Source organism: Calypte anna, chromosome 2 (genome assembly GCF_003957555.1).
Source record: "Calypte anna isolate BGI_N300 chromosome 2, bCalAnn1_v1.p, whole genome shotgun sequence".
In the NCBI taxonomy this organism is placed as follows: Eukaryota; Metazoa; Chordata; class Aves; order Apodiformes; family Trochilidae; genus Calypte; species Calypte anna.
Window position 1 is genome coordinate 90,446,636 of NC_044245.1, and position 22,668 is coordinate 90,469,303.

The 22,668-nt window shown below is 40.4% G+C and overlaps 1 protein-coding gene across 2 annotated transcripts in view; it reads right to left on the reverse strand.

Annotated features, from left to right (window-relative positions):
* Positions 1 to 5,849: 5,849 nt before the first annotated feature.
* Positions 5,850 to 22,668, reverse strand: part of NR4A3 (nuclear receptor subfamily 4 group A member 3) — a 29,636-nt gene continuing 12,817 nt past the window's right edge. For both annotated transcript variants that reach the window (XM_030444109.1, XM_030444111.1), the window contains 3 exons: positions 19,494 to 19,693; positions 18,323 to 18,501; positions 5,850 to 8,802 (listed from right to left, as the gene is read on the reverse strand). In XM_030444109.1, the coding sequence (XP_030299969.1) occupies positions 8,540 to 8,802; positions 18,323 to 18,501; positions 19,494 to 19,693 (642 nt within the window). In that variant the 3' untranslated portion in view covers positions 5,850 to 8,539. The remainder of the gene's footprint in view (positions 8,803 to 18,322; positions 18,502 to 19,493; positions 19,694 to 22,668) is intronic.

The following is a 22,668-nucleotide window of genomic DNA, read 5'->3' on the forward strand; positions in this document are numbered from 1 at the left end:
TCTTACAGCTCAAGTAAAACATGAGGCCTGGTTTGGTCTGCCCTGCCATGTTGTTTGGGCTGCAGCTTCCCAGACATGAGGAGCTGGCATAAGGTGGGAATTCTGTCAGTAGCAGTCATGCCATGCCCGTCTGCTTCTTCCCTCTGTGGAGCCTTCTCTTCCCTGGGCTAGTGGCAGGGGTTGTGTGGGTAGAAGGAGAAACAGAGCAAGAAACTCATCTGAGTGAAAACTAAACAAGTTTGCCCCGGTGGGATCTCATCTCTGCTCCTGTGAGACCCCACCTGGAGTCTTGCATCCAGCTCTGGGGTCCCTGGTACCATAGAATCATAGAATTGGCTGGGTTGGAAGGGACCTCAGAGATCATCAAGTCCAACCCTTGATCCACTACCGCTGCAGTTACCAGACCATGGCACTGAGTGCCACATCCAGTCTCTTTTTAAATATCTCCAAGGACGGAGAATCCACTACTTCCCGGGGCAGCCCATTCCAATACTTGGTCACCCTCTTGGTAAAGAAATTCTTTCTAATGTCCAACCTAAGCCTCCCCTGGCACAACTTAAGACCATGCCCTCTTGTCTTGCTGAGAGTTGGCTGGGAAAAGAGACCAACCCCCACCTGGCTACCCCCTCCTTTCAGGGAGTTGTAGAGAGTGATGAGGTCTCCTCAGAGCCTCCTCTTCTCCAGGCTGAACACCCCCAGCTCCCTCAGCCTCTCCTCATAGGGTCTGTGCTCGAATCCCTTCACCAGCCTGGTTGCCCTCCTTTGGACCTGCTCCAGGACCTTGATATCCTTCCTAAACTGAGGGGCCCAGAACTGGACACAGTACTCGAGGTGTGGCCTCACCAGAGCTGAGTACAGGGGCAGGAAGTACAGGAAGACACAGACCTGTGGGAGAAGGTCCAGAGGAAGGGCACGGAAAAGATCCGAGGTTTGGAGCACCTCTCCTATAAGGAAAGGCTGAGGGGGTTGAGGGGTTTCAATCTGGAGAAAAGAAGGCTCTGGAGAGGCCTTATTGTGTCTTTTCACTATATAAAGGCTGCTTTCTAGTGGGGTCCCTCAAGGGTCAGTACTGGGACCAGTACTATTCAATATGTTTCTTGATGACCTGGTTGAGGGAATGGAATGTCCTGTCAGCAAGTTTGCTGATGACACAAAAGTGGGTGGAGAGGCTGACACCCCAGAATGCTGTGCTGCCATTCAGGGGGACCTGGACAGGCTGGAGAGTTGGGCAGGGAGAAATTGTATTAAAACAAGGGCAAGTGTAAAGTCCTGCATCTGGGAAAGAACAACCCCAGGTACCCGGATTGGTTCAGGACTGAGCTGCTGGAGAGCAGCAGAGGGGAAAGGGAGCTGGGGGTGCTGGTGGATGGAAGGATGAGCATGAGCCAGCAATGTGCCCTTGTGGCCAAGAAGGCCAATGGCATCCTGGGGTGCATTAGAAGGGGGGTGGTCAGTAAGTTGAGAGTTCTCCTCTCCCTCTATTCTGCCCTGGTGAGGCCACATCTGGAATATTGTGTCCAGTTCTGGACCCTCAGTTCCAGAAGGACTGGGAACTGCTTGAGAGAGTCCAGCACAGAGTGACCAAGATGATGAAGGGAGTGGAACATTTCCCTTATGGGGAGCTGGGTCTCTTCAGCTTGGAGGAGAATGAGGGGTGACCTCATCAATGTTTATAAATATATAAGGGGTGAGTGTCAGGAGGAGGGAGCAAAGCTTTTCTCAGGGGTGAGTAACAATAGGACAAGGGGCAATGATTAAAAACTGGAGCACAGGCAGTTCCATACAAATATTAGGAAGATTTTTTTTTACTGTGAGGGTGGCAGGGCACTGGAACTCTTTTGAATCCTAATGCCATATCCTATTTGTACAGGAGTAGCCTGCAAAGTTCCCAGTTGAAATACAGGGCTCATTGTGCCAAGTCCTCTTCACACACACCTCCTGCTCCAAAAGAAATTTACAATTAATGGAGCAAGGCTGAGGGAAAAAATATAGTTGCTGTACAGGTAGCACTTTTTGGATAGAGACATGTAGAAATTTCCTTGTCACATGGCAACTTTGGAAATGTTAAGAATTTAACCCAGATCCTGCCATACTAGCCATTGCTTTAAAAAACAAATCCTTCCTCTCTCATGCCATGAGCCAGCATATTTTTCCTGAATGGTGCTTTCAGGCTAACAATTGCCAAATTGCTTGGGGAGACTCTAACCTCACATATTTAGTAAATTCTTCCCACAGCCCTCACAGATGCCTACAGATGTCAGCTTCGATCAGGCTCATCCAGGACTGCAAAACACATCAGGTTCATACCACTAGGATGCATGTTAAGACAGTTTAAAAAGTTAAACCTCAAAAAATTGCTGTGTTCTGCACTTACAAGGCACATAAGGCTGCAAATGGCAGCATTTTTCACAGGCTGCCTTAAAGTAACAACCTAGATATTAGTCCAATATTGGTTTTGAACTTAAAAATTTTGAAACCATAGGAAGTTTTTTGGAAGTGGACTAGTGCTTAGAATCTCAAATTGCAGCTCCCTCCTGCTGTGAAAAGCTGTCAGCATCCATTCAGTGGCATCCAAATCGACCTTGCTAACCTGTACAGCATAACATATAAAGCAAAGGATGATAGTCCAGCTGTGTGTATACTCTGATTACCATCAGAGTAGGTGGAAAGAAAAAATGAAAGCTGATCATATAAGAGATTGTGTTTTCAACACTCACTGTTACAAGAGCGATTCATATGGACTATTTAAAAGACCATGATTCTGCAAGGACAGAAGAGGGTGGAGAAAAAATTAAATAAAAAATTACACAGTATTAGAAAGCTGAGGACAGTTCACAATCAAGGAAATTTTTAATTTTATGGATTAAGAGTGTATCAGGTGCTAGTTCAAGTCTGAGCCCATCTTGTCCAGCATCCTGACTGTGCCCAAATCAAACTAGAAATAGGCTGTGTGGCGTGATCTTGCCTTTAGTATCACTGGAGCTTAAGAATGTACTTACCAGAAGTGGTCTCCAAAAGTTTTGATTGTGCACCCCTATCTGTAAAAAAATGTTTAGCATGCACGTCTAATGTAATTATTAATTTATAAACTATATACCTGTACTAATGAAGTCCTGTATTTTCTTCCTGTGCTGCAATGGATCACCTTACAGAACCCTGAGTTGCATTCATCCCACTTCATAAACCACTTGTGCCAAGTAAACAGCCTCAAGTTGTGCCAGTGAAGGTTTAGATTGGATATTAGGAAAAATTCCTCCACTGAAAAGAGTATCAGGCTGCCTGGATAAGTGGTGGAGTCACAATCCCTGGAGGTATTTAAAAGACCCACAGATATAGGCCTTTGGGATATGTTTTAGTGATGGACTTGGCAATGTGCCAGGTTAACAGTTGGACTCTGATCTTAAAAGTCTATTTCAATCTAAATGATTCTTTGAAAACATTAAACAATGAGGGGAAAAAAAGGCATTTTTTCCCATGGGCTCTTCTCCTGCATGACTTCAGAATCTTGTACTTGACATTAAAGGAGTTCCACTATTTGCACATAAACACATTACAATATTCATAATATATAACTACAGGTGCAATTACACCCTTTTTATTTTAAGGAAAAACCTTGCTTTTGTGAGCTTAGATATGAATTTTGATCTGTCTGACTTACACAGACATTTCACAGTTTTGATGTATTCAAACCTCTTCTGTAATCAAATGCAGCCAGACCATTCCATTTTATGAATATCGAAGTAAAAGGTGCCTAGGGTTAAAAGGCAGAAAAGGAGAAAAAGTGCTAATAAAGTTGTTCCATATGGTAAATGAGTTAATCTTTTTTATCCCACCATAATTAGTGTTTAATCCATATCTTGCAATATTCCTAATGGTTGCTTTCATTAATTCAATAAAGAACAGCTAAATATTGCTTTTTAAAATACTACCTAGTTTGTACCACAACTTAGTTCCAAACATGTGCTTGACCAGGATTCTGCATAGTCTCGTGGATGACTTGCATACACAGGGTAAACAAGATCAGTTTGAATTCATGGGTCATTTTGAACTTTTCAATGCTTTTACTGTGCTTGCATAAAATTTTATACAGTAGCAGCATAAATTGCCTAGGGAAAGGAAAGGAAAACAAAATGAGAGCATTCACTGGGCATTAGCTCAATAAACAAAAGATTTTATTCCCAGCTCTGTGGCTGAAATGCTATATGCCCTTGGGCATGGCACTCTACTGCTTTTTTTCCTGTGTTGCTCCTCTTACTTTTTCTTTTGTCTATTTGGACTGGAGTTTCTCCCGGGTGGGTATTGGAGGTGCTATTTAGGGTAACTAGCACAATGGGGTCCTGATCTCTTTTGTGGCCTCTAGGTGTTGCTATAATACAAATAATTAATCAAAAGACAAGTTTTGTGGTCTCCACAGAGGGAGTTGCCAATATTTGCCAGAGCCATGCTTAATTTTATGCAGCCAAACCTTTCTCTCTCTTTCATCTCTGCAATATAGTTTTCTTTCTACACTGGACAATGGCACCTGAATGTGAAAAGGTAGGAAAGCCATAAAAAGACAATTGACTCACCTCAAATTAAAGGTGTTTGTTTTGGGGTGCCTTGGTGCCAGCTACATGTCCAAAGATGGTGTCTACTAGAGGAACCCTCCACCATATTCCTGCTTCAACCCTTCCCTGATGGAGACAATCATGGGGCATCACATCCCAGGTCTCTGCCAACAACGTGGTTTAGGAATGCACACCAGGCACACATAAGGACACGAGTGCAAATGGTCCAGATCAAGACACAGTTCTGTCCCCATGTCTAAGGACACAACTTATGGCCCCTGAGGTAATTAAAAACTGAGATAATTGCAGGTGTAGTGAGTATAAGCTTGGTGTTGTAGGGTGAAAATTCAGATGCTGGTGAAGATTGGTCACAAGATCTGTGTGTTTTGCCTAAGAGGAGGCTACTATGCATTGCCATTATTATAAAGGATTTTAAGATTTTTAGTTTAATTTTTAAAATAAGTCATAGGAAAAAAAAAAGCAACAAATAATTGGGAAGAGTTTGAGTAACCCTTTATTTTGCCACATTTCTGAAGAAGGAACTACTGATCCTGCAGGCCATCACAGCACATCATTTGATACAAGCTCCAGCTGAGCTGCAAGAACAGCTCTCGTGGAGGTGCCGGAGCCACTGGTACTTATGGCAACACCGGGACAGTGGCAGACGCCTCTCCAAACTGCACTTGTAGGAAATGCCTTTGTAGCCAAACAGTTTTGTCTAGCAGGGGATAAATGATGCCTCCTGCAAAGCAAAAAGCCTGGTAAGGAAAAGAACTGGATGCACATTTAAAGAAAATGCTGCAGGCACCTGCTGGGGCGATGTCTTTCCGGGATTTACTGACACAAAGCGGATGAAAATGGGATCAGAGCTCTGTCCTCCTTCTAGCCAAACATAGGTCCTATGAGACCATGAGCCCTCTAGCCAGCCCTTGCCTCCCTTGTGGCCACTTCCATTTGTGAGTTAACTTCAGTCTCTTCCTGGTATAAAGGAGAAGCTCAGTGAGGGGCTGGTGGTCTCTTTGCTCTGGTCCGTGTATAGTTCAGCCTCTGGGACAGCCGTGGTGCAGCTCTCAAAATCAAATTGAGATGGCATAGCCAGAATCTGCAGGTCTTATTGTATTTATGTAAAAGCTATTTTAATCAAAAGAGTAGCCATTAAATTGCCAGTGTTCTTAAGCATGCTTCACCAATTTTTCCACTTTTGAGACTTGAGCAGACAATTTTTAAAATGTTTTATAAATGATAAAAAATTCACATCAGATTTTAACAGAATTAAGCATACTTATTCAACACACATGGGGCCTCTGAAAAAAATGTTATTCAATTTAATAATTTTAATTTACATTGTATATGTACAAGAGCATTTCTTTCAACCCACAGGTTAACACCACAAAGAAAAAAAAAAAAAAAAATGCGGTCAGCGAGTGAAGAAACTCTTGAAACACTGTTGTCTGAAATAAAAGCAAGGCACTCTCCCTTAACACCTGATATATTCCTGAATTCTGCCTAGACAAAGGCATGTTCCCACTGAGAGAGCTCTAAGGAAAGTAGTAGATTTATTCTGAGTTAACTCTTTCTTTTACCACTGTGACCTGTCACTGGTTGTACTCTAGGATGAATCTGAAGTGGACACGAAGGACAATTCCACAGCTGATGGGATTTGGGAGAGTATCACAGTTAAGACTATCTATGGAAGACTGGAGGACACCGGCTACATGAAATCTCACACAGGGCTCTTCTGGACCTGCTACCTCCCACTCACATCCAACTTAATAAATAAACCTTGCTCAACCAAAAAGCAATTTTACTGGACTATGCTGATTCGCCTGAAGTCTTTGCGAGGGCCCACTTGCAAGAGGTGCCTGTAAGCCCTCAGCTGGTTGGTGCTCAGCACCTGGCAGGATCTGTCCCTAGGTAAAAGTCATTTCTCAAGGGACCTTGTGTCTTACACAAGGAGACAAAAGTAAACCGACTTTTGGATTCTGTGTCTATGTGGTTTTGTATGTGTGAGTGTGTATGTATATATATATATATATGTATATATATATATCTAGTATATACAAAAGGAAATTCAGTCAAAATATATTTGTCTTGCTGGTCAGGCTTGTTACAGCAACCTACAAGAAACATTAGCTTCTCTGATATTTAATTATGCTATTATGTTTGCACATAAGCTTAGAAGTCAATACAAAAAGCAATACTTTTCCAAATATTATCTGCAGGTAAACCGGAAATATTAACTATAGTGATTAGAAGTCTGTTTCCCTATTGACACTACTATAAATCTTGATATAAGAATAATTTTTTCATAAAAGCACATCCAAACATAGTAAGTGATAAAATACCAGATTACTATTTGAAAACCATACAGTGACTCGATATCTGGGTTATCCTTTGCAGCAATTAGGCAATTCATTTGGCATCTGTTTGATTGTATAATTTAATTTCCATATAAACAGCATAGTTTAAAAAAAGACAAAAGCTAGAATGTTTAAAGCTAACAAAAGATACAGTGACATCAGGTTGACATTCAAAAATTTCCTTAGCAAAATGACCAACAAAATTTTGACTTAATACAGTGCATATAAACTTCTGTAGAACTAAACTTCTTAAATATTATTTGAATTTAGCAAAACATGAGCAAGATTTTAATATCAAAGTGCTAAACAGTACTGCCTTAGAAGTCACTGCAAATAAACTGTAAAATAACTCTGCTTGTGATTTGACAGATATTTTATATACAAATGGTTAATAAAAAGACACGCGCACACACACGCACACAAATATAGGTATATACATATATATATACACATTATATATATGTATATAGTTTTCCAACTGGTGTATCTGAGTCAGTGTGAACACCCCATTTCGTTATCATGTGTCACAGGGCTCCCATGAGCTGGCAGTCATTGCAATAAATACAGGCAAAGCCATTACAATATACCATGCATACAAACATTTATACAAATAAAGACACTATGCAACAAATTATTTCATATTAATATGGCATCAACAGTATAAACATACAAAAAGGAGTACGAACACGGAATGTTTAAACGCAGCCCACTATATCCTTCCTAGCACTTACATTCATACTATTTTACAAGACTTGCTTGTTCTTGAAAACCATCTGTCTGTTTACTAACTAGTCGCTTATGTTAAAAGTCTAAACCTGAACTATCCCTGATGCTGACCCTGTGTGCTCCAATCACTACTTAGTCAGATTTCCTTAGCTAAGGAACAACTGAGCCACAGTTGCTCCTGTGTCTTCCACATACATTTGTCAATAAGTCACGCTACATGGAATCAAGTTTGGAAAACTCGGTCAGGTAAGTTAGTGCATGTAATTTTCTCACTTGATTTCTTCCACTTGTTTCCATAGTAAAATAAATTAGTTAATAAACGAGACTTAGTAAGACAGCACTTTAAAAAATTGCACTTGAACATGGGAGCTAACAGCCATTGTCATTTTGCTATATTTGATTTGTATGAAATGTTCAATTGAATGTACTTTCTAAAAAAGTGAAATTTTTGTTTCGATTGTGCTGATGTATGTGCCCTTGATGCAGGAAGTATGCTAAAGGTATCCTCACAAAACACATACTACCCTGGCAAACAACTATTTGCTGTTCTTGTTTTTCAACACAGCTTCTACAATTTTATTCCTCATACACCATGAGGTGTTAAACAACAGATTTAAAACAGTCATGTTAACCTTTAACTGCTGCTGGGATAGCATTGTCCAAAAGTGCCATATTAGCCATTTAAAAAACCCAAATCACACAAGAAAAGAAAACGAAGAACACAACCCCAAACCAGTAAGCCAGTTAAGTTTCAGGCCTCAGGTTGTAAGGACAAAGCGCCAGAAAAAGACCTCTTTTTAGACCTGGAGCTGCTTTTCTGTTACGTGAGGACAGAAATGTAAGCTGTAAGTCACGATCCGTTTGCCTGCTCTGGTGGGCATTTGCCTTTCAGGAGGGTGGTTCGACTCAGAAGGGTAAGGTGTCCAGAAACAGCCTGTCAATAATGGAAGGGGCTGGCACCAAATCTTCCAGTTTCAGGTAAAAGATGCGCTGCAGTCCCAGTGTGCAGAGAGAACGCAAGTCAGCCAGAACACCCAGTACCTTCGGCTCTGCAGACTCAAGTGGTTGTCCTTTGTTTTGGCAACTGAAAGTTAAGTGATCTTTCAAACTGCTTGTGATCTTGTTGCATAGCTCTTCCACTTTCTTTGGTTCTTTTAATCCATGTCGTTCTGCAAAGAGGAAGAAAAAGCCATCATCTCAGCATGCCCGCCACGAACTGAGAGAACTTGTTTCCTTCGGTGTAATCCAAACCCATATTCTGGTGTTCAAAGCAGAAAATGCTTTGAAAGTGCAAGATTTCTCAGAACAGTTTGGGTTATACAATGACAGTTAACCTTTCTGCCACACAAAATAAGAGATGCCAAGCACCCTTTTTGGCTGCTAACACAGGCAGCAGAAATGCTCAATTATTATTACAATTCTAGTACAAGGAGCCCAAGCATCCTGCTTATCTCGCATAATTTTCATGATATGAGACAGAATTAATTGGGTGATTTTCCAGCAAAACTATCACAGGAGGTGTTTTGGAGATCTCCGTGCTTCCCCACCAGTTGTGAATGCTCAATAACTATGGCAACCATTATTTATTCAGTGAATTCAAGTGGAGATCGATATCCTTAGCCAGCTCCATCAGCGCCAAGCCTAGAATTCCACCAGGAATTTGCAGACACTCCTGCAAGAAGCTAAAGGCACCTTACCACCCTTTGTTATTTTGATCAGCTGCTGCTTTTTAGTTTATTCATCTTTAAAAGCTCTAAGAGAAAAGAAACCTGGAAGTTAACTACTTTGTTTTGACGAGCTGCATTATCCATCAGCAAAACCTCAGCGTTCCTAAAAGGAAGGGGGTTTGTCCCCCTTAGATTAGTCTTTTTAGATGCTACAACCATCTTGAATGCACCCACAGTTCTTGAGCATAAGTAAAATGAATCAGACTTATGATTCATTAAAAGCTCTTTACTGATGGATGGGAAAAGCAAATTTTCAGCTCTTTACTATCAAGATTTATTGGATAAATTCAGATAACATTTCAGAACAGAAAAAATTGTGATTTTTTTGGTTTGCCTGTGACTTTGAAATCTAGAGGTAAGAAAGAATGTCCTTAACAGCAAAGTCATAATAATTTACACATGAAATGGAATAATACTGGAGAGAACAGTCTAGGAAAACACAGGTTAAATGAATTTTAACCAGCTAGACAGATAAAAACAGTGAGAGCAGCAGATGAGAGTGACTAATTGTGGCAGACCCATATTTGATGCATTTGAAGTTGTCTGCCTTCCCTGGTGCTCTCCCCTACCCCCAGCAGCCATGTGCTATATTGTGCCCATTGCCCTCAAGTCTTGTTCCTCCACTCCAGGAGGAGCATGAAACGCACTTTCTCTGTCCATCCCCTAACAAACAGTGAAAAAAGTACAGTTTTCTTTCCTTCCAAAAGCAGGTGTGATGCCTGCACAAGGTGCAGTGGTGCCTTGCCCAGGTATGTGTATATAAACTCATTGTCTCCCCTTACTGCTAGTTTTTGGCCAGATGTTCTTGAGAAACCAATAAAACAGATGGGATTCAGTGGAGTCAGTCAGAAATATAAAGGTCTGATTTTCCACTGATGTTCCCCCATTTTACACTTTTTTCAACTTTATTGGCTTAGGCAGAGCTAGTTCCTGAAGAACACTTGCTTGGGATCAGAATGAGAGATGCAGAGACGTGTGTACATCTCTGGCCAGAAGCTACTGTGCTCTCATTTAAGTGCCATCAATCTGCCCTGTTGCTTCAGAACGACACTCATCCAAGCAGTAACATCTGCTTCAGACATCTTTTTACCTTGCAGGAATTAAAAACCCTAGGTATTTTAAGGGCTTTGTTTACATTAAAACACGAGGAGTCAATGAATATTTAAAGCTTTTCCAGCAAGTGGTGTACAGTGTAATTATATAAGCCTTAACTATACAGGTCACTGAGAGTAAATACTTAGGCAGATTCTGCCATTAAAAATCTTGGCAGATAAATATTTTATACAGATTTGAAAAGCTGTAGGGTGTTGGTTTTTTTTACCACTAGCCCACTGAGAGAATCTGCAGGATATTAAATTAATCTTGCAGTCTTTGAAGAGTTCTCATTTTTTAATCTGTTTTGAGATTCTTTCCTCGTTGTATAAGTGAAGGTACCTTTATAGATCTAGGAAGCTGAAATACTAGAATGGGTCTAAAACCTGGCTACAAATTAGGAGAACACATTTTTAAACCAATGCCTTAGAAGGTGTATACTTTGTTGCAGAATATGGAAAATTATCTCTGGCTCTGGAGCACACAGCAAAGTTGCTAGCATTTCCAGACAGAATTAAACAGCCTTTGTCTCACACAGACAAGTTCAGAAGGTTTCATGAACAAATCACGTCTTGGGTGGCTAGCCATGAAATGTACAGATAAAAAATACAATCCATGCAAAGATTAGAAAATGAGTAGCCTTGCTTTAAATAACAAAATCAGGAAAATTCAGAATGAAGAGACATTTCATTCTTAAGTTGCTTTCTGGTGCTACATTAAAGCAGTATCTGACAAACCAGGCTGTCCTCACCTGCATGAATTGCCACACAACGGCCTCTGCTACTTGCAGATATTTACAAGGGTAATTCCTCATGGCTGGAACTGCCTCATGCAAGAAAAGGGGTTCTCAGTCTCCAATCCCTAAGGCATCCCTTGTGGACCCATAGAAAGTCAAAGCCATCTATGTGGAAGCCCTTCTACTAGTAAAAGGCACAGCACACACTCAGGCTGCAGTCTCTGGTGTTAGTGTCCAGTTAGTAACCGGGGAATGTACCAGTGTGAAAAACAGCTCCTTGCTTCCATAGACTCAAGGAGACTTGAGTCTGACGTACTCATAAATTTAAATTTAATAGGGTGCAAATAGTAGGAAACACATTTTCTTGCCTTTTCCACACACCCTGTTCCGCCTGGGCAAAAGAAGACCCATATTAGTTCTCCCTTGACATAAAGGTAGCAGCACAAGGCACCTCTGGGCAGTGCGTGCACTGGTGCCAATGGCCTCTAATCATTTGTTGTCTTCCATGGGATGTTCTCATCCACATGGGAATGATAAGGCCCAGATTTGTCCCCAGTCAAAACCAATAGATTTTCTCTAACAGATTGAGGAGGTGTGTAAATATTATTGTGCAATTAAAAAGGCACCGGGTAAAGTGAAAATAGGATTTCTCAGCTGTATGTTTTAGGATACAATTGATTTTAGCAAGAGAAACAGGGATTTACAGCAAAGATGCCATAAGCCCATCAAAATGATTCATCAGAAGTCTTGCCTCTAAAGCTCTGCAAACTTAGCAGCTCATCCTGGCAAACTGAAAGCAGCAACTATTTTACACCTTTCTCCTTTCCCCAGGCATCTCGCTGTGAATCTGTGCTATAATTATGCTGATCAGCAAAAAGCTCATAAGAAAAAGGAAGAGAGCAGCAAAGACTGTCACCAGCTGTGCTACACCTTCTCTTCCTAATCTCTGCTATGGGATAGATTATGCCAAGGGTAGGAAGACTGAGGGTTACCTGTATGAGAAACACATTTCAAGGAGCACAGGAATTTTCATATCCTTGAGTATCTCAAAGACCCTTGGGCTCTAAGCTCCATGCTGGAGTGGGTCAGTTTTAGCCTTAATTCATTCTGAGGTGTCAGTCAGTCAGAAATGCAACAGATTTATGCTGTAGACTTAAAATAGGCCTCCTGACTGTCTCAGTTTCAATAGTTATCTGATTTTCTCTTCCCCCTTCATAATCCTCTTCCCTTTCTATAACCCAAATAAATACATCTTCTGGTTTTCTACAGCTTTCTGCTTGTCTTGTGCACATTGTTAGGTAGCAAAATTTCAAGTTGGCAGATCCAAGTCTCCCTTCCTGTTGCAGTCTGGCCCATAATTATCCTGCCTAACCCTTTAGGCACCTCACAAGGGTATGCAAGCTGGGAGCACAAACTTCTTGAGCTCTTCCTAACATCTGTGGAAGGCTGGGCATTTTTAGAAGATGGTTCAGATTTTTAGTGGACAAATCATCTTCTGGAGATGCCCAGTATTTTTCCATCAGCTGTGCAAGGTACCTGAAGTCAGATAAACTGAATGGCCACGTAGGACATCACAGTTTGCTCCCTCCTTTAAAAGAAGCACAATGTACCACCGAAGACACTGGCTGATGTAGGAGGAAAGAGTTCTTGCCTCAGCAAAAGGGTGGGAGGGGAGAAGGAGGAGTGAGTACTTCACTTTGATGCTGACAGTGTTTCCCTCAGCAAAGTGGCAGGGGGAAGCCAGACAATGCAATCTGGAGGTTTCTTTGGGTTTTTTTTTAATAACTTACTCTCCTACACTCCTCCAGTCTGCCACCTGCTCATATGTAGACCCAGCACATGAAGCACCCACTCCAGAGGATCCTGGCAACAGGACTGAAGGATATCTGCTGCTGAAGAGTAAGTGAGCCTCCCTTCTGTAGAGAAGTTGGTCATATTCTTGTTCAGAAAGGAAATGCAGCAGCCAGACCCTTTTTAGTCACACTGGACTCTTTACTATTTCTTCGTCTGACCGATGGTGCTAAAGATTTTGTTTGTAAACTGGAATGGAAAGTCCAACAGCAGGAAAACACACACAAACTCGTAATTAATTGAAAACTTACAATATTCTTCAGTGTTCTGGTGCCAGTCTAACAAAGCACTAAGAGTGTGAATAAGCCAAATATATACAGTGGCTCTGGGCTGGTCTGTAGCACACTTAAAGTAAAACATATGCCCAAAGAGCTTGGCTGAATGAGGGCTAGAATCCTCTGTATTCAGCAGCATCCCACTGAGAGTGTCAAGTGGGCAAAACAATAATATTTTATGTGGATAGAAAAAGGAAGAAGCTGACAGGAAAAGAGAGTCAATGAGAGAAAGAGAGAGAGAAAAGACCAGCAGTTTTAGAGAAGTCAGAAATTTGAGGCTAAATTATGCCCTAAAGTGACCTTGAGTTGTCTGCATTCTCAAATTTTTATCTTTCGACACTGTTAGAAAAGTGTAAAGCAAGGCATTACAAATGGCCATCTGGAAAGTTAAGGAAGCATTTTCAAGAGGAGCCTGAGCCTGTATCTGATCTACTCTGCAGAGCTTTGTCATCAAAGCTTTCTGTGATTGTGGGGTCAACACTATCCAGTCCAGCTTGGAGTGCTTTTGCAGAACACTTGTGATCCATGCAACACACTAAACTGATAGAAATCATCCATGTGGAACTAAGGACAGAACTTGTCCCAAGATGATCAGTGTTTTCTTCTCATATTGGAACTTTTAACTCACTAGACACTACATCCCAACAGAATAAGTGATCCAAAGAAAAAGAACCGGACTGAACCCAGTTCTTGCTTTCATGGGGATGTGGGGTGAGTGTCACATGTTGCTTCCTAACTACTTTCTTCTTTCTGATGCTTTCTGATGCTGATGTGCTCTGGAGGAAGTTGTGTCCAGCCCTTCTTAACCAACTGAAGGAAGTAAAAAAAGAGAAGAGAGACAGAGAGAGGAAGATCCTAAAGGAGTACCTTAAAGCAAAAAAAGATGTGTTTTGGCATTGCAGAGTTTTAAGTTAACCATTTGCAAGCCACCCACAATAAACCAGATGTCACTTTTTAAATTCTGAGTGCTCTTTCAAGCTGACATGCTACCTGAAAGGACTGGACAATTCAGCAGAAATCAACAGGATATGTTTCCTTCTATACAACATACTGCAAATCCCCAATAAACATACGATAAGCAGGAAAAGGACAAATGCATGGATTTATAATAGATTATACAATGCAAAATACTACAAAATCTTTTCCTGCTTATACTATGTTGTGCATACCTTTAGTTTTACTCAAAGCAAGCAGCAAATTAGTGAGTACTGTGCTACTCACTAGGTCTCATGTTGTACTCTTCAGAATTACTAAACAGAACAAATGGTTATAAATGCCTATATGCAGCCTATGCCATGACCTGCAGCTGTGGTTGAGACAGGACATGAAGCCTTCAAGCTCCACACAAGTCAACAGAGTTAATTAAAGGACATTAGTACTAGAGAGGATGTTACTGGGGAGATGATTTGAAATCCCAAAATGAGAGAAGAGCCTTCAGTATCTTAGGACCTGGGGAACAGTGGAATGCCTTTAAGTCTCTAATGCTAATTCATACTTTTATTCCTTCTTCCTTCACTGGGACAGAGATGTTAGTTTTCCCTGCCAGGCTTCTAGAACAGAGAGAGAACATGAAAAATACAAACCAAACCAACTCTTTTATCCTTCAGCAATACTGCCAATGTCTAGTATACAAGAGGGTTTCTTTTCTAACATCACATCTTTGTTTGGAACATGGAGATCACTCTTGAAATCAAGAACTTATCATTATTCCCAGGAGCATTTTTCTTTACCCAGAAACACAATTCTTGAATTTGGTGCTACTGAGATGCTGTACTGTATCAAAACAAGCTATCACTATTATAGAACACTGGATTTTGTCTTTTTCTTCTTTTTTGGTTGAACCATTAAATAATGAGAGGCTGACTAGTGCAAAATAAGAACTGGAGCAATTTGTTTCATAAGGAAGAAAATTTTGCTCAAGCCAGCATTATGATTTTGCAGTGCTAATAAAACCAAACAACTAGATTTACAAAATTGAGGTTTCCTGCTCCTTCCTATCTTGTAGCCCAGTGACAGGGATTTCCATCTCTAACATAGGAGATTCATGGTCAGATCACTTCCTATAGCAATCAGACCAGAGACTGGGCCATGGGTGTCGCTTTGAGCACCAGCTTGTTCCCAAATCATCATACACAACATCCATTCTGCAGCCCATGAAATATGTCAAATGCCCTCAACACAAAAGACAGAGATACTCACTAGTTGGATATCCTATGTTCCTGGAAAAAGTCACTCTTTCTTGCTCTGACTCACAAAAAGGGCTTGAACCAGGCTTTGCTAACTCTCCATTGCCTCCAGCAGTCCATTACAGCAGAGTACCTTCTCCAGAGATTAGGAAGAGCACTGAAAACACCTACCTAAATCTAAGTCAAGCCTCAGAAATTCTGCTTGAAAGCATTAAACAGACTTCAGATTTCCAAAATTTATTTTTATTAATTTTTCTCTTTGGGTGGAACTAGCTGGAAACCAGCAAAAGGCTTGACATACTCAAACTGCAAGAAGACAAGAAGCCATTTCTCATGGAATACAATACTAGAGGCAAACATCAAGGCTGAATATAAAATGTCAATATACTACCACTGAAAAAGTCTCAAAAGAGCTCTGCCCATCTCTATTTTGTGCTGTAGTGATATCTTGGCCATAATTACTTTATTTCCTCTTACATTTTTTTTCTTTTAGTATCATTCATCATCATACAATATCATCCATTTTCATGTGACTATGTGTGCCTGGCTCCCTAAATTAGCTAACTTTGGAGATCTGACCTGTGAATATAGATTACTAAAAACAGGAACTTCAAGCTAATTTAGATCACACATAAGCATACTCTGTCCTTAAGAGCAAATCATTAGAGATTTGCTCTTTATTGCCTCATGCAATAAAAGAATATACAGACAGAATTGCTCTCCTTTGAAAGGCAACAGTTACTTCCCTTTATATAGAAACTTTGGGAAGTCCAGCACTGTATTGCCAAGTCCTGGAAGAGTTATTACCAAGGAAAAGAAGAGATGTGGGGCATTACCAATGAAAAGCTCTTTCTATTAATATCTTGGGATGAAATGAGCCAGCCACTGGACAACTTTGGCTCTTTATGTACAGGCAAGCAAACAGTGTCTAACTGAGTGGAGAATTACCATGTTAAAAAAAAGGCCTGGATTTTTAAGGAGAATAACTTTTCTTCCTCTACAGTAGCTTTTTCTACATTCATTTAAGACAGCTTGCTGGGGATCCTGTTCATTGACCTGCATACTCTCAGTCTTCAGGAAGGTAATCAAGAACAAGCTAATCTGTGTCTAACTTTAAAAGCATATCTAATAGATAGTAAATAATCTAATTGAACAATGTGTGCTACATATATGTAAACATAAATGCCTGTGTGTAAATATATATGGACATGCACAGCACCTACCCTTGATTTATAGATAGTTTAATGCAAACACATATATATGTTATATATGTATAAAGGTATGTATATACAGAGACACATAAATATGTATTTATGACCCATATATTTAAGTAGGCATGAACATGTCAGTGGATGTTTATACATAGGAATAAAAAAAAAAAGAGCTGTTAATGCTCTTTTTCACTGTAACACCTCACTCATTGAAAAAAAAATTCATACAGTACAAAGCAGTTCCAATGGGTTATTCTGGACCTAAGTGTTTTATCCAATAACCTAGAATCTGGGCCCTACAGTACTCTTTCCAACTGCAGAAGAAATGAACAGAAATTAATAACAAAATTGAGAATACTTTTAAGAAACAAAGAGTCACACGTATACACTAACCCTTCACCACAATGCAGGAAGGAAGAGTACCATGCAAACTCTGAAGCCAAAATCTTGGCCCTACAAAGGTCACCATGAAGTGGTCAATTTTAGCTTTTCCATTTGCCATTGAGTGTTTTATCTCAGTGCTTCCCTGGCACCACCTCATCCTAGCTAAAAATGAAGGCTGCAGCTGATATTGTTGAGACCACTGCCTGCAGTGCATCCACCTGCAAACTGGTGGATGCCTGAAATACAGAACGAAATCAATATCCATCCTAGTGGAGCTTTTAGCATCCCTGGGAAGATCCAGCTCAAGGCACTCTGAAGCCCCCTTTGACACTGACAACAAAGTTGCCCCTTTATACCACAGCTTCTCTGAAATGAGTGTCAGGCTCTCTGCAGAGCTGACTGATGCTCTGGCTTCTGCTGTATGGTTTGTCAGACACCCTTACTCCCAGCCCTTCCTGCTGCCATCAGCCATGCTTCTTCAATTGCAAGGAGCCCAAAGCATACAGTGTGCATTTCAAGGGGCTTTGTTGTTTCAGGAATGAGACAATTACACTTTACGAGGTTATGCTCCCCCATTTTGTATTTATTGGTGAGATTTGGCAGATTCTGACATTAGTTTCCTGCTAGCAGGCAGTTTCCTAGCAGGCAGAAGGGGTGATATGGTCACATGCACACCCAAAATTTTCTGTACAACTGCAAAAGATAATTCTTTTTCTTACTGTTCTACAATTTTCTCTCTCAAAAAAGCAGTACATTGAATACATACAGTAGCTTGGCTACCAAGAGCAGCCTGCCTACCCTAATGAAGCACTCTGGTCAAAGTGTCTTGAGGAGAGATGAACAATACCAGCTGTACAGCTTCCAGCTCTCAGGCTACCTTGATGTTAGTTTCCTACACAGAAGACCTACCTCTGATAATTTCATTAGGCTTTTCTGGGAATTAAGCAAGTACATTGAACATTTTTGTAGGAGCCACACAGTTTGCTTGGAAGCATCGTTTTTTTTTTTAGAGACTATTCCAAGAAAACAAAGGAACCACGAAGAAAGATATTTCACTTTAATTAATAATAGCCTAATGTTAGTCCACAATTTCAAAATGGTCCATCCAATGCTTAAAATTTATACTCACTTTATCCCAAATATAGCTAAGTTAACTCAAATTGATTGCATCTACAGTAAAGCAAAGCAATAGAATCTGAAGCTTTCTATTAGCAAAGGAGCACTTACCTGTAACCATAGTTAGAGCTGATAAACTTGCTAAGGCTGGGATATCAAGGTTAAGGCTCTTTAAGTTTAAGGAAAAGTCTTTAATAGAGTCGAGCCACTCCCCAAATCCTCGAAGGCACTGAAGTCTATGAAGCACAAGTCCATTGCAGAATACAAACTTATCCTCAGCAGTATCAGACCTCAAATAGAAATAATTGAGAAAATTATAAATGCATCTTCTACATTACAGCAAAATTTATAACTGGTATTGAAGTGTCTGTCATTTAAAATCCAAGGCATATTATCCTAAGACATATGTGGGCATTCACATTTGACAATATGCTTCTCCCTTGGGGCCAAAGTACAACAAACAAGCTTCTATGATTGCTTACTTGGTAGAGTTATAAGCCTGAGGTTAGCTGTAGCATGTGGTGTAGCCTGTCTAATTAGTTAAAATTTTGGTCCTGCCCAAAGGCATAAACAGAGAAGCCATTTTACATTAAATACTGTGTGTTTAAACCAAAGGGATAGTAACTAAGTGCATTTTGAAATACAAAACTAATAAAAACTGGAAAAAGAAGGGGTCATTTTCAAGATAAAGAATCAAGGCCGTAATTCAAATTACCAGTCTGGAATTTCCCCATTACCTGTGAGTGGGTTTTTTTTGGTAAAGTGTCTTAAATAGTTCCAGACTGATAAATAGCATCTCATTTTATGAAATCACTTGGTATTAAGAAGAAAAAAAATCCAAGAGACTTAAAATCTTCTGCATCCCTTTAAAAAACAGACAACAAAGACATGCACATGCAAAAGGGAAGAAAGGAAAAATCTTTCATACTGAAGGTGCTTTTCTATAGGTTGTACTGTTGAGTATGCAGCAAACCTGCTCATATATTACATGAGGATCAATTCTGATTACTACAGGAGAAGAGGAGGTGGAATATCAAATAAAAAGAAACACTTTAGTGAGAACTACGTGGTCTTTCAAAATAATTTTCTTAGTTTTGTTTTGGGTTTTTTTCTGCAGTGTAAACAAATTAAACCCCATATCCTTTGGATGCAGACACTGCTGTTTTATAGTTTTTTTGGTACAACTGACAATGTTCAAAGACAGTGCTGTATTTATTCCTTAAAAATATTTAGATGGATGATTTTTCACATCATCTTAAGAGGAAATGAAAAGAATTGTTACCTGATGGAGAGTCTTAGTACAAACAGCTCCAAAAAAGCTGATTCTATGAGTAATGTCTGATCTTCTTTTGGGAGGTCAGTAAATCCTGGGATTTTTTCTGCCCAGCCTCTAGTTATGTCAATGGAGGCAGTTAGAAGATTATAGAACTGTTGTACATGTTCTGCATCTGTGCCTGCAGCAGCCTGATCAGTGGAACAGTACTAAAATGAAAGCCACAGAAAGCAACGTTATATGCATTTAAGGGCATTCTGTGAAACATACAGCACTACTTGCCCGACATAATTTCTTTCTGTGGCAAAGCTGGCATTATTGTCAAAGGCATAATAAGTAGGTTTACATCTATCTACCTATTTAGCTACCTACAGGCATTCTGCTATTCAGAGGTATATTGTAAAAATACTTCTACACGCATAGAAATAATTTAAAATTTATAAAATTACAAACTTAGGTAATAACATCACATTTTACAAGTACCTATTAGTAAACAGGAATAGAAAGCCAGTGTATAGGATAATTCCCATCAAAAAAGAAGAGGAATACTATTTAATAAATACAATTAGACCCTTTTCCCATTGATGAATTTGTCTCAGTAGGTCCAAAATGCAGATTTATTCCCAAAACTCTCAAACTGCATTTTATCTGACAGTGATAGAGACATGTAAGATAGATCATGTTTTATCTGACACATGCAGCATTGCTTCATTTGAATACAGGATTGGTTCAAAGTAAACAGCTGCCCTGTACCACCTCTTATCCTTCAAATAGAAGCATTTAAGGTTCAGCAGAACCTATTATCCTGCCTATGAGGCCATAACTCTTCCAGACAACAATTCGACAGGCTCAGCTTGCTCAGCTTCCCTGTGACCCTCTGACAGCTCCCTCCCTGCTATCTCTGACTTCCTCACCAGTGGATCCCTGTCACTCCCACGACACTGCTCCCTCTCTCCTGGCAGAAAATACAACAGGAGCTTTCATGACTTAGTCTGATTCTGTGCTTGGAAAGTGATGATGGTTTTCTGAGCAGCAACTTAATAATTTGGGATTTATTGTAGCAACATCCTCACTATCAGACATCTGGTGGGTTATTTCTGGGAGAGACTTCATACCCACTCTGTTACTGGGACTCAGTCAAGGAAAGGATGGGGTAGTGTCCATGGCTGAAAGAAGTGTTTCCATGAAAGCTGTTTTCATGGAAACAGCTTTCCACATAAAGGTAGGATTAAAGGTCTCCTGAGGAGTGCCCCAAACCAGAGTGGAAGCAGAAAGACCCATATCTCTTTCCTGATTGGTAGCAGTGGGCTGGCAGCCTGGGAAAACCTTATTAAAGGAGTGTCACTGCAGATACTGCCCAAGTTGCTAAGTGCCACCCAGAAGTCACTTCTGCACAGGAAAGAGAGCAGCAAGATGTCCTGCTCTCTGCTTGCATGTCCTAGTTGGAGCTGTTGTTTGTAGGGATGGGATGAAGGGCACAGTGTGAAGAGTTGCTGATTGACTGGAGAACCATAGGGATCCCAGGCAGTATCTGGTGTACTGGTGAGGGCCGAATGACTCTCTTCTGCTTCCCCAGCATTATCTGCATGAGTTTCTCATGGTAAACTCCCGCTCACATCCCTTGTCAGCTAGCAAAGAAGCAGGTGATCACTCTTATAAACCTCATGTGGAGACATATTCTGCCCCAGCTACTCCAAAGGATCCTGTGACAGTGAACCAGGTAGAGACAAGAATACAGAGAGGATGCAAAGCAGCAGTTGAAAAATCTATATGCTGCATCATTTACATGTTCATCAGGATACTCAAGCAGCACAAATTAACTACTCCTGGCCCTGGACTGCAGCAAGATGGCTGGGCAAATTAATGGGTAGAAAAATGTTTTCAGAGACCTTACATGTTCCAGACCCTCTTAAAATGAAGCTATCGAGCAAGCCAAGACAGAGTGCATCTTGGGTCTAGGAAAAGTACTTTGCTGTACAGAGGCTGACCTACCACTCCTTTCTGCATGGGGAAACCAAACAGGCTGAAAGAAACTCCTGCCTCACCGCAGGTGCTGTTAAAGCAAGACATTCTAGATCCTTTGAGCAGTGAAGAGGAAGGAATAGAAAAGGAAAAGAAAAAAGATACTACCCTCAGTGCATTCTAAATATAACTCATTACAAGTCAGCATAATTATGCCAGGTATTAATTTGTTCCCAGTATTTATAAAACATTCCTTTGGCAAAAGTTGGGCTAAGGTTTAACATTTTCTAACGAAGCTGAATGCTGCAGTACATCACATAACAGTGAATACTACAGTACAGTACACCCCACACGGGGCACTTAATTAAACTAAATGCATATAAAAATTATAAACTGTATTTGTTGTTATAGTTTATTTTAGAAGAAAGGCAAAAATTATATGGATTTGTATGATTTTTAGCTGCTATAATCCATCACTGCTTGCTACAAAGAGTCAGCACTTATAAAGAATAGCTAAACTAAAATATTAATTACTTGTAACAGACTTATGAGTATGTAAGTGATCATAAAAATTATGTAATTATTCTGTTTTATTCACCAAAACCAATGGGGTTTCTCTATAACTACTTCATTGAGAAGAGGTTTTATTTGACCTAAATTCTGACCAAGACATCTGATAAGCCTGCCCTTGGTCAGAAGGACACAGCGTGGAAGGGCTGCGCTCTGCGTTTCTTAGCCTGCTCTGCAGACTGTAGGCATGCCCCAAGAAAGCCAAAGATCCTCCTTACTCCCTTGCCCATAGTTCCTTTGAGACTTAAACAAAATTCAGCTGTTACTCAAGGAAGGGGCTGCACGTGTGGCAGCATTAACTTGTAGGGTATATTTAAAGAGATTCGCAAAGCGTGACGCAGGGGAACCTGACAGCACCACCAAGCTCTACCCTTTGCCTGCTTTCATCAGACCTTCATCAGCTGCTACAGCTGCAAAAGCCTAACAATAACTTCTTTGCACAGAGGAGAAGCTATCCTTGGGTTTTTTTTCCAAAAGTCCTGGTATTTGCTTAATTTTATGGCTGGGAAAGGGGGAGGTTTACTACCTAAGTGTTGCACTCTCCCCCCAAAAAGGAAACATTTCTATATAAGCTGGTGGCTATTCTGTATGAATTTAGATACCAAGAGAGAGTGTCTGTGTCCCATCTCACTTGAAGTGTAAACTCGTGGAA